This window comes from Lissotriton vulgaris, chromosome 2_1 (assembly GCF_964263255.1).
Source record: "Lissotriton vulgaris chromosome 2_1, aLisVul1.2, whole genome shotgun sequence".
Classification (NCBI taxonomy): Eukaryota; Metazoa; Chordata; class Amphibia; order Caudata; family Salamandridae; genus Lissotriton; species Lissotriton vulgaris.
In genome coordinates this window covers 504,062,752-504,081,993 of record NC_141687.1, presented here as the reverse complement: position 1 = coordinate 504,081,993, position 19,242 = coordinate 504,062,752, and the positions used below count along the sequence as shown (strand labels likewise).

Sequence of the window (19,242 nt, the reverse complement as noted above, 5' to 3'; positions counted from 1 at the left end):
TCCGGCTGGGTGTGCACAAGCTATTCCAGCACCTGCCGTTGTTGGGTGCCAGCTCCAAAACAGAAACAAGATAAGCCCAAGATATGGAGTGATGCACCACCTGTTAAGTGAAGATAGTTTTTTCAATAAAGCATAAAGTCTTCATCAGGTGTCTCAATAGACCCTTTATTTTCATCAGAATCCATATACAGAAAATTGCCTGGCAACGCGTTTCGTTCATATACAATGAACTTCTTCAGGGCAAAAAGTGATGTGGTCTCCTTGGATAGGGTATAGCATATACAGTGTGGCTGTGTGGGCCTCCTTGATAAGGGCCGCATACGACAAATCTTTAAGTAAAGAGACACTGCAGTCCTTAGCTCCATCTAGGTAGTGTTAGAGTGATGAGGATGCTGCACTTGGCAGAAAGGGATGCTGTAGGCTGGAGCTTCTTGTAGCCCGAGGGTCTTTGGGGTGCAGAGCCAACAAGCTTTGGCAACAGCAAGTTAATACAGTGCGTGGGGCTTCATTCCCAGTTGTATCGAGGATGGATACTGGTCTCAGAATTGCAGAGAGGACAGGTTAGGCCTCAAAAAAGTTGCAGAACCACAACCTCTGTTGCTGAGCCTTTCAAAGTCTGTAAGACTGGTCAGCATTATTGTGGTGCTTGCAGATGCAGAGGAGTGACTGCTTCACTCCAAAGGAGATCACTTTTGGTGTACTTGATGCCCATTGGTCTGGTGAAAATCCTGAAAGAAGCACCAACACAGACGATAAAGAAAACTTGCCGAACAGCGAGACCAGGAGCAGCTGTGGTCTTCCTTGATGCAGTCTTGCTTCCAGGCGAAGTCCAGCGAAGTCCAAGTGTCAAAATGGTTGAAGAGTGACATGATTTCAGGCTTGAGTCTCATCCAATGATGAATCGAAGGAACCACCCACAGGTAAGCCTTTAAGTAACCCAGGGAACAGGTTGGAACGACTCAGAGGTCCCTCCCAGAGGAGAGGCTGTCCTATGTCCAGTTTCGCACCAGAGCACTGAGCAAAATAACTATGGATTTAACCCAGATCTCTTGACCGGGGGTGAATGAATGATTAATTCAGCATTCATTCCATCATTTGTTTGCGTAGCATTTTTCACCCTAAGTGGGATAGGTATGCCCAGATGTGGGTCCCTTGCTCACTGTGCCACTGGATTCAAGCTAGCCTGGCTGATGAGGGGTAATACCTCGAAACGGGTCCCAGGATGCTTGTTTCTGTTCCAGGGAGGACCTGGATTGGCAGTTCGGTCTGGACTGTTCCCATAAGGCATAAGGTCAAGACTGATGTGGATATGGCTGGGTATAAGCTGGGGTGGCTTGGTGAGCAAAGGAACGATGGATTTAACCCAGATCTCTTGACTGGGGGTGAATGTATGATTTATTCAGCAATCCGTCCATCATTTGTTTGCCTAGCATTTTTCGCCCTGAGTGGGATGGGTATGCCTAGATGTGGGTCCCTTGCTCACTGTGCCACTGGATTCAAGCTAGCTGGCTGATGAGGGGTAGGACCCCAAAACCTGTCCCAGGATGCTTTTTTCTGGTCCAGGGAGGACCTAGCTTGGCAGTTTGGTATGGACTGTTCTTATGAGGCACAGGGTCAATACTGATTTGCATATGGCTCTGTCTAAACTGAGGTGGCATGGTGAGCAAAAGAACGATGGATTTAAATCATATCTCTTGACTGGGGCTGAATGTATGATTCATTCAACATTCTGTCCATCATTTGTTTGCTTAGCACTTTTAGAAAGTTTGCATTTTTCTGCCTGTAGCCTGTCTTGGGTCACATGACTGGGTGTAACTGACAGACTTTGTGAATTCCTCACAGGCAGTGACACAATAACAGAGTTAGATGTGCCTGAATGGGCCATCTGCTGGCAAGATGAGGGGAGAGAGCTGAGCACAGCCTCGCATTCAACTGAATGGGGAGTGCTCTGCCCTCCACATTGTCACTGCAACCTGCTTGGAGACAGGGCAGGGGAGTCAGGAACTTGTATAAGGGGCAACCCAGTAACCCCGGGACCTGGGTAATCAAGTAGTAAAGAGAAACAGTGGTCCCTTAAATGAGGTTGCAGGTGCAGTTCTCCTGTCCCAGACAAAACGACTGCCATCCAGAAAGGCAGCAATTTGGCAAAGCAGCAGTCCAGTACAGCAGCAGTCTTGCTGCACAGCAGTCCTTCTTCCTGGCCGAGTCCATAGGTCCAGAAGATTACTGAAGAGTTGGTGTCTGAGATCCTATTTTTATCCCCTGGTGCCCTTTTTATGGAAGATAGTAAACAGAAACAGTGGTCTCTCAAGAGAAGTGTAAACCTCTACTTCCTTGGAGAAAATGATTTTGGCCATCAAAAGATTGGTTCCATTTTTAAACAAAACAGTTTTGAGCAGTTTCTTGAATCATGGAAAAAATCATTGCATTTTTATATACTCAAGCCAAATTTAAATTAAAAATGGTGATTACAAACGGCGCAATGGTGAAGTGCAAGGGAAATAAGTGAATGTAAACTGCGCTGGTGACATACAGTCTAGGTACATGACTAGAGACTGATTCAGGATGTAAATGTGGTAGGTACACATCTGGCATAGAGTGCAAATTCTCCAGAATCAAATAAAAACAGTAGACTACTACTGTGTCAATATTTTGACCCTAAGCATACAATTTAGACAGGGTCATCAGTAGGACACAGGTTTGGGAAGCAAATTGATAGGATGAATGAGGAGACACTTCCGAGGGGTATTGATGCATAGGCCGACACATTTGTGGCCACTTGGAGCAATTGAGGAATGAATCCTCCAACCCCACTGAACGCTTGTATGCAGAATTGATAGTTTTGTGAGACTTGTCCGATGTGCATGGACACCGATCAGCTCTGCATACAACTTATCGATGGGATTTCCACTTAGAGCAATTCCTAATTGCTCTAAGTGGCTGCTTTTGAACATGACATTTTGATTAATCATTTCCCTCAGTTTAGGTTAATACATTCAAGGACGATCAAGTACAGCAACGTGAGGCATCCCTGTGCTACTTGTTTCCCTTCTCTCGTTTTACCTCTTTTAAGAAACCCAATCCCAGAGAGCTTTCAACTGCATACAGAATGGCTCCAACACGGAATCCTACACTATTGCACACATGTACTGACTGGGAACTATACACTATAGATTGGGATGTAATCTCTACCACTCCTGTGAAAGCCTATATATCAGTACCCCTCGGAAGTATCTCCTCATTCATCTTATAAATTTGGCGGGCGCTTTCCAAACCTGCGTCCTGATGATGTCCCAGTCTAAATTGAATGCATAGGGTTGAAATAATATTGTGCTGTTTTTATTTGATTCTGGAGCATTTTCACTCTTTGTCAGAGTGTGTACCAACCATATTTGCATCCTGAATCAGTCACTATTCATGTACAAGGACTGTATACCACATGTACATTCACGTATTTCACTTGTCCTGAGCCATTTGGAATCACCTTTTTTACTTTTAATGTGGCTTGAGTTTATAAGTATATAAAAATGCAATGATTTTTTCAGTAATTTTACGGTGATTGAACAAACTGAATAAAACGGTCTTGATTAAAAATCAAACTAATCTTTTGATGGTCAAAATATTTTACCTCAAGGAAGTAGGGGTTCTCACTTCCCCCTTGAAGGACCTCTGTTTTCTTAACTACCCTCCAAAAGGACGGTAACACAGTATATAAATTGGACCATAGACACCAACTCTTCAGTACACTTCTGGACTGGACCTGTGGACTCTGCCAAAAAGGGTGACTGCTGCGCTGCTGGACTGCTGCTTTTCTGAACTGCTGTCCTCTTGCCTGGCAGAGAAGAACTTGACCAGCAACTTCATACCGAACCCAGGGCTACCAGAGTGACTTCAAGGGCCAGTTTGCTGGCCTCAAGATCTGAGCCTGAGGGACTTAAAAGACTTTCCTACATTCTGTACCAGCACCTGGACCCAGCTGAAGCAAGTTCCTGACCCCAAGTGTTGCCCCTCAGGTCCAAGACCCTTGGTGTGGCCTCAGAGTGTTTTGAAGTTTTGCCTCTTCACGACCCCGAAGGGGCCTGTTCGTGAAGAGACCTCATCGCCCGCACCACTATTCAACATGAAGCTCCGACCGTCACCTCCTGCCTGGTGTGCTCTTTGTGTTTCCCTGGCAGCATCCTGCAAAGCGCTCCCTGCTCCTCGCAGCCCTCTCCACCGCGAGCAGGACTCTTGGCATTGATTTGAGGAGGTAAACTTTCAGCTGGACTAATCTGGTGACTTCAATGATAGGCACTCTATCGCAGTCGACCTGAACTTGAGACTTTGACCCAATCCAGCGCTGCCCTTTGTGCCTTTTGGCGCTGTTCTCACTAAAATCTTTAATAATTCATAACTCCGGTTCTACTGACTGAATTTTGGTCATTTTGGTGTCTAATAGTTTATTAAAATGTACACCATTTTTCTAAATTATTGTATGATTTTTCCTGTGTTAAGTTTCCAATATATTACTGTTTGTATGCTGCATATGTACTTTACACATTGCCTCTAAGTTCAGCCTGACTGCTTTTTGGAGGTTCAGCACACACCCCAGTTAACCAGCAACCCAATTTATCACAGATGGCTATTAAGTCTGTATATACTCTCATAAGGGCCAGGGAATAAGTGACCAATTTACATGGAATTATTAGTCTAGATTGTCACACAATGAGCCTGAAAATAGTGGTCAGATTTTCAAGGCGCTTGTCTTTTTCTCTACATCCCACTAGCTTTTAGAAGCGAAATTTCTTGATTGTGCCACCAGTATCCTAGTGAAGCTTGATAGAGGTTATATTCTATGTCATCTTGCACAAAAAACATCTCCCTCTTCTTTATTTACTTAACGAAGTAGGATACATGCTACACTCTAGACCTGTCATGAAAATGTGAAATGAAAATTGGGGAAATGGTCTTGTTCCATTAGAAAGTAGAAAAGGTAACAGATGCAGACCCATTTTCCTTTAGAATAAAAAGAAAGACGTTTAAAATCAGTAGCGGCTACTATCGAATGGGCGTGGGGGGCGGGATAGAGCAGAAGGAGGGAATTAAATATAAAATTTAAAAAAAACACTTACCTGGACGTGGCCGGTTGCTGCCTTTCCTCCATCCTATTGTCCTCTTACTAGCTTCTGTGGAAGAAGGAAGCTCCCAGGCTCCCCTGAGCCAATCACAGCGCTGCAGTGCAGCATTGTGATTGGTCTGAGTACCATGGTCTGGCGCTCAGACAGGGAATGGGACCGTGGGTATGTTCTCCTGGTCTGAGTACCATGGTCTGGCGCTCAGACAGGGAATGGGACCGTGGGTATGTTCTCCACCCAGGCTGTAATGCAGCCTAGGTGTAGAACATGCAAAGTGTACATGAATGTTTGGTACATCCATGCGCACTTAGGAGCCTCTAAACAGCCCAGCCCTGCCCCACCACCAAACAACGGAGTCAGCACATTTAAATAAAATTATAATAACATTAAGTTATAATTTTATTTGGCCCTTTTTAATTGCTCACTCGCTCCCCCGCATTAACGGAGAAGCAGCCACGGTTTAAGATGTTCACTGTAATGCATGTTTGGCTAGAACAATGGTTGTGTGTCTTCAGTTTCACAAAAAACTTGCTTCCACTAACATGGCTGTCGGGCCCTGGGGTGTCCAACGTATTTAAATATCAAGGAAAGTATTCTTGTACTGTTAGTTCTAAGGTATTAGTCTCATGGATCTCAGTTGATGAAACTCACTGAAAGCAAAAGCTTTACCACTGAACACCTTTGCCTATGTGTCACCTCCACCTTGTGGACCTTCTAAATAGTTATATAAACAAACCTTGTGTTTGCCACACCTTCTTATAATCCTGGTTTTAGTTTCCACTTGTTCAACCTGCGTGTGTGTGCTACGAGGGTTATTTCAACTAGCCGCTGAACTGATATATTGCTCAGAAATGCACTCACTACATTTGGGTTTGTGTCATGTTCCTGTTGCACTACTTTGTTCTTGACATCTGACACTCATTCCTCATAAGTGACATTCATTCAGTGCATACCAGAAATGATTGTGGTTTTGAAAAAAAAGTATTGTCCAAATCAATGATAGTCGCTCTGTTATGTTTTCATTTGTATTCATAAATGCTTCCTTGTGTGCCACAACTTCAGTGTATTAAGGGACACAGAGCTCTTCTTCAGGGGTCCAAAATCATTTTGCTTTTTGCACATGTGCAGCTGTGTGTGACGTCTCTTCAATTTGGCGGAGTGCATTTCAGAACGTCTAAACTTTTCCACAGCCACCCTCTGTTGACATCTCTTGTGCAAACGCTGGTATTCATTATATTGCACGGCTGATAGTTCACATCTGGTCCAGACTACTAATAATTGGAAAGGAGATAAAGACTTGGCTACAAAATGCTGTGTTTGTTTCAGTGTCTTATAAGCAAATGTATGCCCTACATGTACTAATATTATGAGACGTTACCAATCCCTTTTTTATGTAATTTAATTTGTTTTTGTTTCCTTTTTCCTGAAGGAGCTAGTTCCTGAAAGCACACACCCTGATTTTCGCCTTTGGCTGACAAGTTATCCATCCCCAAACTTCCCGGTGTCGGTTCTGCAGAACGGTGTAAAAATGACAAATGAAGCACCCAAAGGTTTGCGGGCCAATGTCATCCGCTCCTATCTGATGGACCCTATATCCGACCCTGAATTTTTCACCAGCTGCAAAAAACTGGTTAGTAGTAATTAAGCAAACCATGATAAGTGTTACCTTTAAATGAAAATATAAAATGATTGGCAATCATTTCATGTTACCTGAAACCTTTAATGTGGTTCTTTGTGTTTTTTACACGTAACACATGTATAGCAGGCATTAACGAGACAGTTTGAATCTTTAGGGAATTGTTATTTGAATCTTTATTCAAAATTATTTTAGCCTGAAGTTAGGCCTAATGGCTGGCTAAACCTGAAGAGTTTGTTGGTTTCTGGTTCAGGAATGGTTTTATCCAATAAACCAGTATTCTTTGGGGTAGCCGCACACCCATGCTTTCGTTTGTGTTTTTTCTATTTAAGTTTCACCTGCACAGCGCTTGTGAAATCTCTTGTATTTAATATATCTTAAAAAGGGGCTCTTATCAGTTCCCAATGCCGCTCTTTTGTGCGGAATATGTTTTTTATTAACTTCCCCTGGCTGCAGCATTTACAATACTTCTACTAAAGCTGTTCATGCTGTTTAAGCCCCATTCACTGTCAAGATAAAATCTCTTCTGTCGAGATAAGATCTCTTCCCATGGACACAGCAGACAAGTTCTAACAGTATGCTGGAATGCTTGCTTTTTATTACTTAGTTGTATAAAGCAGATGCTTTAGCCTTAGAATATGTGTGGCATTTCATATCCATGTGGCAGTACATTTCTTTTCACTTTGTAGGCATTATCAGATTGATATTTTTTTTAACTTAATAAATTTGGTCATTATGATCAAATTCTAAATGTTGTAATAAACATTGCATGTTAGAAATAAAGTTAATATACAGGAGCTATGCTATATTTTACTACTAAACAGGCAGCCAAAAGTGCAGATACCTTGCAGACAACAGGGTCATGGGTTGAATGGTGCAAACAATTGCAGTTGCCTTGCAGTTAAAAGGGACTTGATTTGGATGGTGCAGTAGGTGCAATGGCACCAGGGCCAAAATCTCTAGGTACCCCACTAAACCCATATTATAGCTAAAATGTAGTTAAAACTAAACAGCAAGTCACAAGTGCAGTTACCTTGCAGACAACAGGATCATGATTTCAATTATGCAGCAGGTGCAGTGACACTAGGGCCAAAAGCTCTAGGCACACCAATATATACCTAAAATTGCTGTATTTTACTACTATGCAGGCAGTCACAAGTGCAGTTATCTTTCAGGCACTAGGGTCATGAATTGAATGGTGCAGCCGGTGCACCTAGCTAATATTGCTATATTTCACTACTAAACAGGCAATCACAATTGCAGTTCCCTTGCAGTTGAAAGGGGCTTGATTTTAATGGTGCAGCAGGTGCAGTGCCGCTGGGGCCAAAAGTTTTCATAACGCCACTAAACACCAAATATTCCTATATTTTCTTTCTTAATCAGGCAGTCACAAGTGCAGTTATATTGCAGGCAGCAGAGTCATTATTTGAGTGGTGCAGCAGGTGCAGTGGCAATGGGCTCTAAAACTCCAGGCACCCCACTAAACATCTAATATTGCTCAATGTTATTCCTAAACAGACAACCACAAGTGCAGTTACCTTGCAGACAACAGGGTCATGATTTGAATAGTGTACAAGGTGCTGTGGCACTTGGCCAAAACGTTTGGCAGAACTCCTCTAAACACATATTATTGCTATATTTGACTACTAAACAGGCCGTCACAATTGCAGTTACCTTGCTGTTGAAAGGGACTTGGTTTGAATGGTGGAGCAGGTTCAGGGGAAGTGGGGCCAAAAGCTCCAGGGACCCCACTAAACCCAGATTATTGTAAGATTTTACTACTGAACAAGACAGTCACAATTGCATATATCTAGCAGGCAGTAAGGTCATGATTTGAATGGTGCAGTAGGTGCAGTAGCACCAGGATCAAAAGCTCTAGGCACCAGCAACTTCGTGAAGCCAGTACCTCATCTTGCCGGCTTCAATACGGGCGATCTCCCTCTTCCTGCGATTGCCTCCCTGTCTGGCTGAGGTGCTGCCCACTTTCCTGCAGCCCCACCAGGGAACCTGAGGTTATCGCGACCCTCCTCAAACTTCCCGGCTGGGTCTGTAGCTCCTTCCACTGCTCCAAGGAGCTCTGTGGCCTGGGAGTGAATGCTGCGACCTGGGAGTCTTCTTGGCATCGCATCTCATCTCGTCCCGGCTGGTCCAACCACAGAGCGGGACCCGTGCCTGGGCAGCCGACGAGCAGATCAGCTGACGGTAGTGGCCACCCTGCGTACTTGATGTGTTTCCTGTGGCTGCCCACCTTGATTGGATCGGCGGACTTCTGCCCCCCAATTTGCTATACACGGAGGGGAGAGGTCAGGACAAGGATACAGGTATGCGATTCAAGCGCCCTTCGCACCTTCCTCGGGGTTCGAGTGTGAACCACTGCACCTTTCCCTCCCACAGTGACTGGCTAGCTCCCGCAATAATCCGCCTGATTTTGTTTCGCACTGCACCCCCACGGTCCAGATCCACTTTTAGACGCTCTGGAGCAGATCCACACTTGGATGCCCTTGTGGTGTTTACGTGTACTCTACCTGCTCTTTTCTCATGCTGGAGTACGTGGTTCATCCACTCCTCCGTTTCGTTCCCGCCAGAGCTCTGCCTTTTGATCTGCAGCTGATCGTGCAGCCTAGGATTCAAAGTTTTACTGATTAATTTTATGCATCTGGCTATTGGAACATTGCCTCAAGATAGCTCCTTCATCAGTTCTTCCAAGGGGCCTTCATCCATTTTGTCCTCTGAATAAGATGAACCCACCCCTCTTCACTAAGAATCACCTCTACAAGATGGCGCCAGTTTCTAGGGCCACAAACTAAGGCTAACTCCTACAGTGATCCTTCAACACAGTATGAGCATCTATCAAAAGCGAGGTAGGACAAGCCCTCCTTAACTCAACTCATACCTGATCTTGATGGTGAGAAAATGTAGTGAGACAACTCCCCTCTCTCAATCAGATGATTAAAGACAAAGGTAGAACTCCATTCTTGGTACATTCTAACAATGTCGGACATCTTTACACAGACCACTCATCTTTAATAATTGACTACACAGTCCCTTGATAGACCGCAGTAAGTCTCTGGCTTCTCAGGTACACAGCCAACCCACCTGTGCTTATTTAATTCCATCTTTACCCAGAGTTCTTCTTGCTGCCTTGTTTTTTTCTCTCTTTTTTCCTCAGCCCCCCTCCCAGTTCCCCTAGTTTCCTTATGTAGTCTCCCTCCTCCAATTATCCAACTCCGAAGTCTAGGATTATTGTACCTAATTACTCGCTCCCAACTTACTCTGCCTACCCGCTAGGTCTTCTATCTGCCTATATATACTTTAATTGATAAATACAACTACCTCACCTCCATAAACTCCTTACTGGGGCCCCTCCCTCACCAGGACGCACTAACAGGATGGTGATAAGTCCCGATCCCACTGGATCTAACGCCTTCATTATCAGTTACCCATCTAACATCTCCAAAAATGCAGCAAAACAACATAAACAGCACATACTCAAGGCCAGACCCGAAACTTTAATCTCAGACTTCTACTTCTGTGCAAACAAGAGTAGCATAGTTAGTGACCTCATCTTCTGTACCAGAGAACAAGCTTGCTGGTGGAATGTTCTCTTCTCCATGCTTTGAATTTCAGGCACTAGTAAAACACCTCATGGTCTCAAATTAACGACTTCACCCTCGCTCACTTTCAACGTTAATGTCACTATCACCCTCTACAACAATGGTATCATCCTAATCCAAACCTTTAATGTCAACTTAGTTAGGATGATCAATATCTTCCCTACACTCAAAAACACGGTCTCAGAATAATCCAATGACCCTTACCCACACCCTGCCATTACTCATGACCTAAACTGTCCTACCCCCACCACAGCCGGGATGTCCCCACTCTCTTTAAACCTATCTTTCCCTTTAGATGATCACAGTCCCCTGTCGAACTGGTCCAATCCACTAGACCCTGACTCAGAAGGCCGGCTGACCTACGGGTTCACTCTGCTCGCAGTTCTCCAGTCCGATACTGGTTGATTCGCAAGCTGAGAGGCTCCCTTGCGCCCTACTGCCATTGCTCTGAATGAATTATCCCTCTGCCCTCATCCTTATTTCTATGCCACCGGCAAGGCCGGAGACCTGGCAAGTGCCCTCCACGGACCTTGATTGGCCAAACTCTTTCAATCCTGACTTGAACGTCCCAGACTCACAGGTTAATGGCCCTCCCACCCGCTCTCTTTTACCAAACTCTCTATCCAAGCAACCTGGAACACTGCTAGTCCCTAATGACAAACTCCTCCCTCGGAGCTTCGCATCACCGCCTTAGACCCCCCGGCATAAATCGAGGCTCCTCTTCTCCGCTAGATCTCCCTACACAACCTCTACCCCTCACCCAGGACTCAGACTTGGTGGCGTGCCTGGACGATATATCTCTCCAGTTGCACCTTCTCACCGTCGAACTACATGACTTGAAAGCCCTCTCAATTGAACATTTCCCCTTGATCAGCTCCCTCCTCCCCTCTGTGAATTTGCCCAGAGCAACCCCCTCTCTCCTGGCTCGCGTCCTTTCTTCATGGCAGGTCCCAAGCGGTTCACCTCTCAGGTTTCTCCGCTCCCTCTCGCTTGGTCACCTGTGGGGTCCCCCAAGATTCTTCCCTTTCCCCTCTTCTTTTCAATCTTTACATCTACCCCCTCATCATTTCTCTTCTCGAGCTGGGGGTCTCTGTTTACAACTACGCGGATGACCTCCAGCTCGTCTTTGATCTCTCCTCCCCTTCTGATTCTCTTCCCAAGTTTTGCTCTACCTTAGTCTTCATATCCGAATGGATGAGCATCAATCACTTGAAGCTCAATCCGGACAAGACGGAGCTTGTCCTCATGGGTGGTCCCTCAAACCCTTGGTCCGCGGTTCACTGGCCCCCCTCCTTTGGTTCCCCCCCTTCACCGGTCTCCTCAGTTCGGACTTTGGACATCAAGGTCAGCCATGACCTGTCCATGCACGCCCAAATTAGCTCTGTTGTATCTTCCTGCTTTCTGTCCCTCCGTCTCATTCGGAAGATCGCTCGCTATTTCTCCACGGACGCCCTCAAAACCATAGTCATGGCTCTTATCACTTCCCGCCTTGACTATGGGAATGGCTTGTATGTGAGAATACCTGCTTATGAAACCCGCCGTCTTCAGGCCATTCAAAGTCAGGCAGCCCGCCTTATTCTTCGTCTTCCTAAATCTGCCCACATTACCCTTGCACTCAAGTCCCTTCACTGGCTTCCTGTGCACCTAGGATCCTTTTTTAAATTGGCCTGCCTAGCCTTTCGGGCTCACACTCACTCAGCTCCTCTCTTTATCGGATCTCTCATCACTCCTCACGCCCCTAACTGCACTCTCTGCTCTTCCTCTCTCTCCCTCCTGCATGTCCCCCACTTCCGCAAATCCAGAAATGGGGGGCACCCGATTCTCGGTTCTGGCCCCCCGGTTCTGGAACAGTCTCCCTCTTTTTATTCGTTCTATCCCCATCTTTTCTCACTTCCACAAAACTCTTAAAACCTTTCTGTTTTCCCAGGCATTTCTCTGTTAGTTTCCCTGGCCCCCTTCGGTGAGTTTGGTCAAGTCCCCAGCGCCAGGAAGCCGCTTGGCCGCAGCGCGCTTAATTAAGTTCTTTTTTCATTTCATTTAATTTCATTTAATTTCACCCCCTAGTGATAGAGGTGGGGGAAACTGGCAAAGGCGAACTCTATCTCGAAAACCTTACCACTACCTAATGCCCCTTCCCGCCCCAGAAGATTGAATGCTTATCTTGTGTCTAATGATATTGAAGACCTATTTAACTCTTACTCGGCTACTCTAGACAACAACATGATCCCTCTTGGGCAAACTCAAATCATGCATTCTAACCTGAACAGAGCACTCCCACACAATCTTAGAGTCATTAATAATGACAACCTCATGAGAGTGAACATCATCCAGACTCCTTCTCCCCCATACTCCGGTACGACTTAAATGCATTCTACTCAACTGCAGGTTAGCCAGTAAACACGCCTCCGATATTTTCGACTTCATCCAACACAATGAGTTATACATTATCATCCTCACTGAAACTTGGCTCTATCCCTCCTCCACTCCTATCCTAGACCTCCTAGTGCCTCCCACCCAGGGCATAATTCATCTAGACAGACCTTTAAAGCTGGGCGGTGGCCTAGCTTGTATACATCGGAGCACTCACTCGTTTTCCCACTTGGAGTCTTCTACGCCTTCCTCCTGTGAATACTTTTGTCTCAACATCTCAAGTAACAACTTTCTGGTGTGCAAACTTCACACTTTTTATCACCTCCCTGTGGACAGTCTCTCCTTCATCAAACATGGCGATGTCAACTCCGTAATGTCCAAAATCTTCCTCAGTGATTTCAACCTTCACTGGTCTAACCCAAATGACCAAGCTGTAATATGCCTTAAATCATTCTTAAGTGATCACTAGTTGATTCAACATTGTAACCAGCCAACCCATAATAAAGGAGAAATTCTGGACCTCATCATCACTAAAGGACACACCATCACATTGCATACCATTACCCCTTGTGATTGGTCAGATCTTCACAGCATCTTCTTTTATATTAACAGGGAGGTGTCTCTGAGGAAGGCTGAACTAACGAAATCGAAGATCTGGAAAAGGAACCTCAGATCTATCAATACAGATGAACTAGCAACCCTCTGTAAATATACTCTCTCCTCCCAAGCTGACTTGTCTGAGGTTCATGTACTCACTGTTCTCTACAACTCTACTATCATGGATTCCATTGCACCACTTAAAAAAAAATGACTCAATAAAAATATCCAAGACGTGGTTCAACGACAATCTAAACTCGAACTCCGCAACCTTAGGGCAATTGAACGATCTTGGAGAACCAGACCTTTCTCAGATCAGCTAATACTCCTTAAAGAGGTTAGGAGTTCCTACAACAAACCAATCAAGAGCACTAAGGCCTAAAACTTCAGATCCCAACTTGACCAAGCCGCTAATCGTCCCAAGAAACATTTTGAACTGGTTAAACAGCAATCTGTGGAAGCTCCAAACCACTCTGACTCTGGAGTCAGCCCACCCTCATGTGATGAGCTGGCTGCTTTCTTTACTGAGAAATCAAGACTCATCAATTTTAAATTTGCTTCTAAGAAGGCTCTATTGCCATCCTATGGGTCCGTGCCCCCTCCTGCCCTATTAGAGCAGCTCAAATCAATCAGCCTGAGCACCAAGAACAATGCCCCATGGGGCATCTTTACGCCCCTCAGTGAAAGAGATATCAAGAATATTCTTCACAGTTTCAACCCATCCAATCACTTCAGCGACCCTCAGCCACCTTCCATCTTCAAAGAAATCAAGGATGTCGTCATCCCCATCTGGACAAAGATTGTCAATGCTTCACTTTCACAAGCACAATCCCAGATTGCAGTTCAGGTATTACCTATACTAAAAGAAAACTAACACAGATAGTCCTGACTTTAACAACTTCCACCCTGTCTCTAACATCCCCACTCACTCTAGCCAAAGTCCTAGAAAAGTGCCTCCAATCACAACTTTGTGCTCATATCAAGAATTGACAACTCCTGGACCAACATCAATCTGGCTTTCGGAATGGGCACAGGACTGAATCGGCTCACAAGCCCGATATGGGTGACATTTTAAAAATGTTTGACCAAAATGAATCATGACTCCTAATCCTCCCTGCACTTTCCTCTGCGTTTGACACTGTACTCATTTTGAAGTACAGGATGGGTTTCTCTGGTCGGGTGTTGCAATAGTTCTCATCCTTCCTCCACCACAGATCACAAAGCTTCAAGGTGAACTGCTCTCTCTCTCCTAGCACTCTCCAGTATCGATGGGGTCCCCAAGGGTCCGCCCTATCTCCTAAACTCTTCAACTTATTCTTGGAACCATTAGCCAATGCACTAAATTCCACAAACATTCTCTTCCATATGTATGTGGATGATACGCAACTTTATCTGAAAATCTCCTCCCCGTATAACATCATATCACTCTACTCTACTCTATTCTAACACCTACTCAAAACTGGTTAACCCAGACCGCCTCCTGCTCGACACCTCCAAAACAGAATTCCTTCTCATTTCTCCTCCAAACCACATCCCCAAGTTAGACCTTTGGATGGACCACCTCACTGCCTTCAACTGTTCTCCCCTCATTTTTTACTCAGACAAATCTCTCGGAATCTCCCTGGACAAGCATCTGAACATGAAGAATAATATCAGAAATGTGTGCAAGGGAACAAATCACCTGATGAGGATACTCAGGTATATCAAACCATTCCTTCCACAAGCTGACTTTAAGCAGGTGTTCCAAGTGCTTGTTTTGCTGAGGCTAGACTATGTCAGTGCTACGCTCAATGGCTTCCCCAAATATGCCTTGGCCCCTCTAAGGGCATCATTGAACGCTGCAGCCAGATTGGTTACGGGTACCAAAAGAAACGCGCACATATGCCCAGTCCTAAAATCCCTTAAGTGGCTGCCCTACGAAGCACGAATTCAGCTAAAGATTGCCTGCCTATCTCACAAAACCCCCAGTTATCTAGTGCAAAAGCTAGAATTATCCAGAGGTGGTAGACCCTCAAGAAGTGCTAACTCTTTCCTCCTGTAACCACAGATCTTTTGCAAAAAGAGAACGTGTCACTGAGCTTTCTCCGGCTCTGCCCAGAAGATCTGGAACTCTTTCCCACCGGAAGTACGCAGAATGTCCCCCACGGTTGCTTTCAAATTGGAAGCTAAAAGATTCCTTATGAACAGGTTCTTGCCTTATATGGATTTGGATCGTCTGCTCTAAGATATGGGACTTATAACCTTAAGACTTGCACTGGGTGCTACTCTTCCTTAACTTACCATTTGATCCCTTCCCAGCTCGCTATGCACCAGTTTTTGTATTATTCTCTATTGACCCCTGTTGTTTTGTAACTGTTCTGTTTGGTATTCTTATTTGATGCTGATACTGCATTTATTACCTTCCTTCCCTCCAATTGTAAAGCGCTCTGATATCCTTCGTGATCATGTTCTCGCTATATAAAACGTTATAAATAAATAAATGAGCTACAACTTAGAACAGACAACAGCTTTTTATTAATCACATGGGAGAAACCTAATGCATTTACCAATGCTTGGTTTTTAAGGTGGATACTATGAAAATTTCAATTCCATTCCCTTGAGAGTCAGGAATGTGCCTATTTTTCAATCCCAACAGGCTGGTCCTCAATGGACAGTCTAGCAATTTGATCCATAAGTTCCCTCCCCCCTCCAAACAGTAAATACAGTGGTTATGTTAATCTGTCTTGGGCATTATCATCTGACCTTCTGCAACTAAAGGAAAACCAAGAATCAGAAAATGTGACAATAGCTATAAAAAAAATAATAATAATGAAAGGAACTTGCCTTGCTGTTGGTGCTAACGCTGCTCCCAAGCAATGTACGGGTTTCAAAACCAGTGTACAGGATGGGCACTGAACGGGCTCATTTGAGAGTGTGCCATTTATGAAATCTGTCATCCTCGTGGGCTGTCAGTGTGCAATACCCTGTGTTGGAAGGGCCACCTCGCTGCTCCCTTACTGCATTCAAAATATTTTCGGTAGTTCCAGAATGTAGCTGGAACATTTTTCAGATAAAGAACTTAGGGTCTAATATATGAAGCCATTTTTCTGGTCGCAAAGCTAAAAACACAGAGTTTGTAACTGCAAAATGGCTTTCATAATGTACTATATCCATTTTGTATATTGCTAACAGATAACAGTTAAACAAATCGCTATTTTTTTAGAGTAGCCATGAGCATTAGAATTACATATATTAGTAACCCCTTCGCTGGTTCTGACGGCCAACGGCCGTTGCGCGCACTACTTCCGTAGTGCTGCGCATGTCCGTCGGCCGTCACGGTCACCCACACTGCGATAACCGCTGCACCATGGCAGAATTGCCACCGCGGTTAAGCGGTTGACAAATCGCTATTTGGAAGGGGCGTTTTGAGCATCCCTTTAAATAGTCATTTGTTATGGTATGCATCAGTGTTTTACACATGAAATCTGATCGCAAAACATTGAACATTTACTTTTGTGAATATAAAAAAAAAATGGGGAGGAGTCAGTGGTCCAGGGGACTCCTGCTAACCATTAAATAAAGTTTAAAAAACATAATTTTTTATAACAACCCTGTTTCCTTTAATGAAAATAGGTAGCATGTAAAAAAAAAAAAGTTTACTCTATTTAGATGTGATTACAGACATGATTAAATGCTTATGAAAAGTAGGTTACCATCCTAGTGAGGGCATCCAATCTCAAGGAGTCGTAATTTGCAATCTACCACATGAAGATTGATATGGCAGGCTGCCTTGCTACCAATATGATTTTGAACTTTCTGAACCGACCTACTAGTACAGAAGTCAGATCGCAAAATTCTTTTTCATTTTCAAAAATTTGCTGAGCCAAGAGGCACTTATAATTCTAATTGCAATTGATCCATGTCTCACCGTACTGTCATTCCTACTGTTTTAGGTTTAGAGTTTGTTGTTTTTCAAAAAAGATAAAATGCCATCAAAACCACCTTGAATGTTGACAATGATGTCTCAAATGCACTTTCAAATTTGCAGTATGCTCTACTGGACAATATCAGACGCTGTTGATTCATTTGACACAATGCAAAGATATACTATGTCTAACGAGCACGTAATAGCGGCCGGCCTGCAGGGTTGTAGGCGTTCCGCTGTGTAATATACAAAGTGCAATAAAGATTTTGGCAAAAAAAAAAAAAATTGCTGAGCGGTTAAGGCCACTTTTCCAAATTCATACATCAGGACCCTAGGCAAGGAATATTATCTATCAGAAGGAAGGTAAGACTCTGTTCAGTGAGAAATGTAGCGATAGCTTCAGTGCAGTTGCCAGTAATTCTTTTCCTTAGTATAAAAAGTTAACACTGGAAAAGCAGTACGCTGGGATGAAAAGCTGGGTCATAGATGAAAAGCAGAATTTATATTTATTGACCAACTAGGGTACGAGCCATTGGAATGGGAGCTTGAACTCAGAATTGGCATCCAATGTTGGGCTGCAATTCATATAAAGGAAAACAAGGTTTCAAATTACATTGTTGTACTGCACGCAATCATATTGTAAACAACTCAGGTGCATTTATTCTGTTGTATCATTTTGATTGTCTGAATCTCAAGCTTTGCTGAAGCCTCCCCAGGTAACATGAAACTTGTGTCCTATGTTGTAAGACTACACAAACTGAACCTAGGACCTCATGCACAGAGAGGTGTGTGGTTGCAAAGCCTGCGATTTGTAAAATATAGAATTTGAAACTGCAAAATACCTTTTTGCTAGGTACATAAACCTTTGTATAAGTCGGAAAAGCCTCCTAAAACGTGTATTGCAATTCAATGCAAATAGCAAATAGGAGATGGCATGAAAGGTTTAACCCCATCTATTGAGAGCTACATTATAATGAGTCAGTGCTTTGTGACCATGCCTTTGATTGATTGTAAACCATTGATCAGGTATTGACACCTCAAGGAAAAGGGGTGGTATCTGTCCCTTTATGACAGGTTCCTCTTTGGTAACCATATCAAACATCTTCAGAGAAGCAGGCTGTGGTCCAGGTTGTACTCCTCCCTCCCCTCCCCTCCCCCTCTCAATAATGTCTTACCAAATCTGCTTAAAAAAAAAAAATCAATCCCATATTGGAAAGCAAATGTTAAAATGGTGGTTTACTGTCCCTTGCTGGTCAACGTCCCTTGCTGATCATCATCCCTTATTCACAGTCATTCACAGCAAGGCACAAATAGCGATCTTCCAATCTATTATTCATCACACTCTGAATTAATATTTTGCGACAAGGCATATTAGTCCATTGATCACATCGTAAAATGGCAGGCTGGTCGTAAAACGTTGGTGCGTAATTTGCACCCTCTATTTGCAGATTGCCTCTAGATATATGAGGTCCATATCAACATACGGCAAATCACTGAGGATTTATTTGACTAAAAAGAGGCAAAAGACCACAGTTTGAGTGCTCGTACGAAGCCACAGACTTCCAGGGTGCTGTATCTGATCATGATAGTATGGATGAAGTGGGTACTTTTGCCAGATGTACGACCATTCGGTTTTGCGGGTCACAATTTTTTATATTTTGCGACTTGCAAACGGAATGTACTAATGTGTCTCAGACACATTTAGCTATTCAAAATGGGGTGTCGCAAATGACCTGCCTCATCAATATTCAAGAGACAGGTTGCAATTTGCGACCCAAAGGGAATGGCCAACACTCACAGGAATGGTGGCCTTCTGTGACTGCTTTTTAAATAAAGCATTATTTTATTTATTCCTTAAAGGAAAACGGTTGGCATTTATAAAAAAGAAAAGGAAACGTTTCTGTTTTATTTTTTAAGAGTAGGCCGTGGTCCCTGGGGTATTTTCGCTGCCCAACACAGAGGGAACACCTTCCCATTTGCGACTGGCTTATCGCCTACTTGAAGTCG

The 19,242-nt window shown here is 44.0% G+C and overlaps 1 protein-coding gene across 1 annotated transcript in view; it reads left to right on the top strand.

Moving 5' to 3' along the window:
- DNAH7 (dynein axonemal heavy chain 7) overlaps window positions 1-19,242 on the top strand; it is a 1,812,153-nt gene that overhangs the window by 1,392,227 nt on the left and 400,684 nt on the right. Inside the window, exon 56 of the mRNA XM_086955398.1 lies at window positions 6,544-6,744. Coding sequence (XP_086811524.1) covers window positions 6,544-6,744 — 201 coding nt within the window. The remainder of the gene's footprint in view (window positions 1-6,543; window positions 6,745-19,242) is intronic.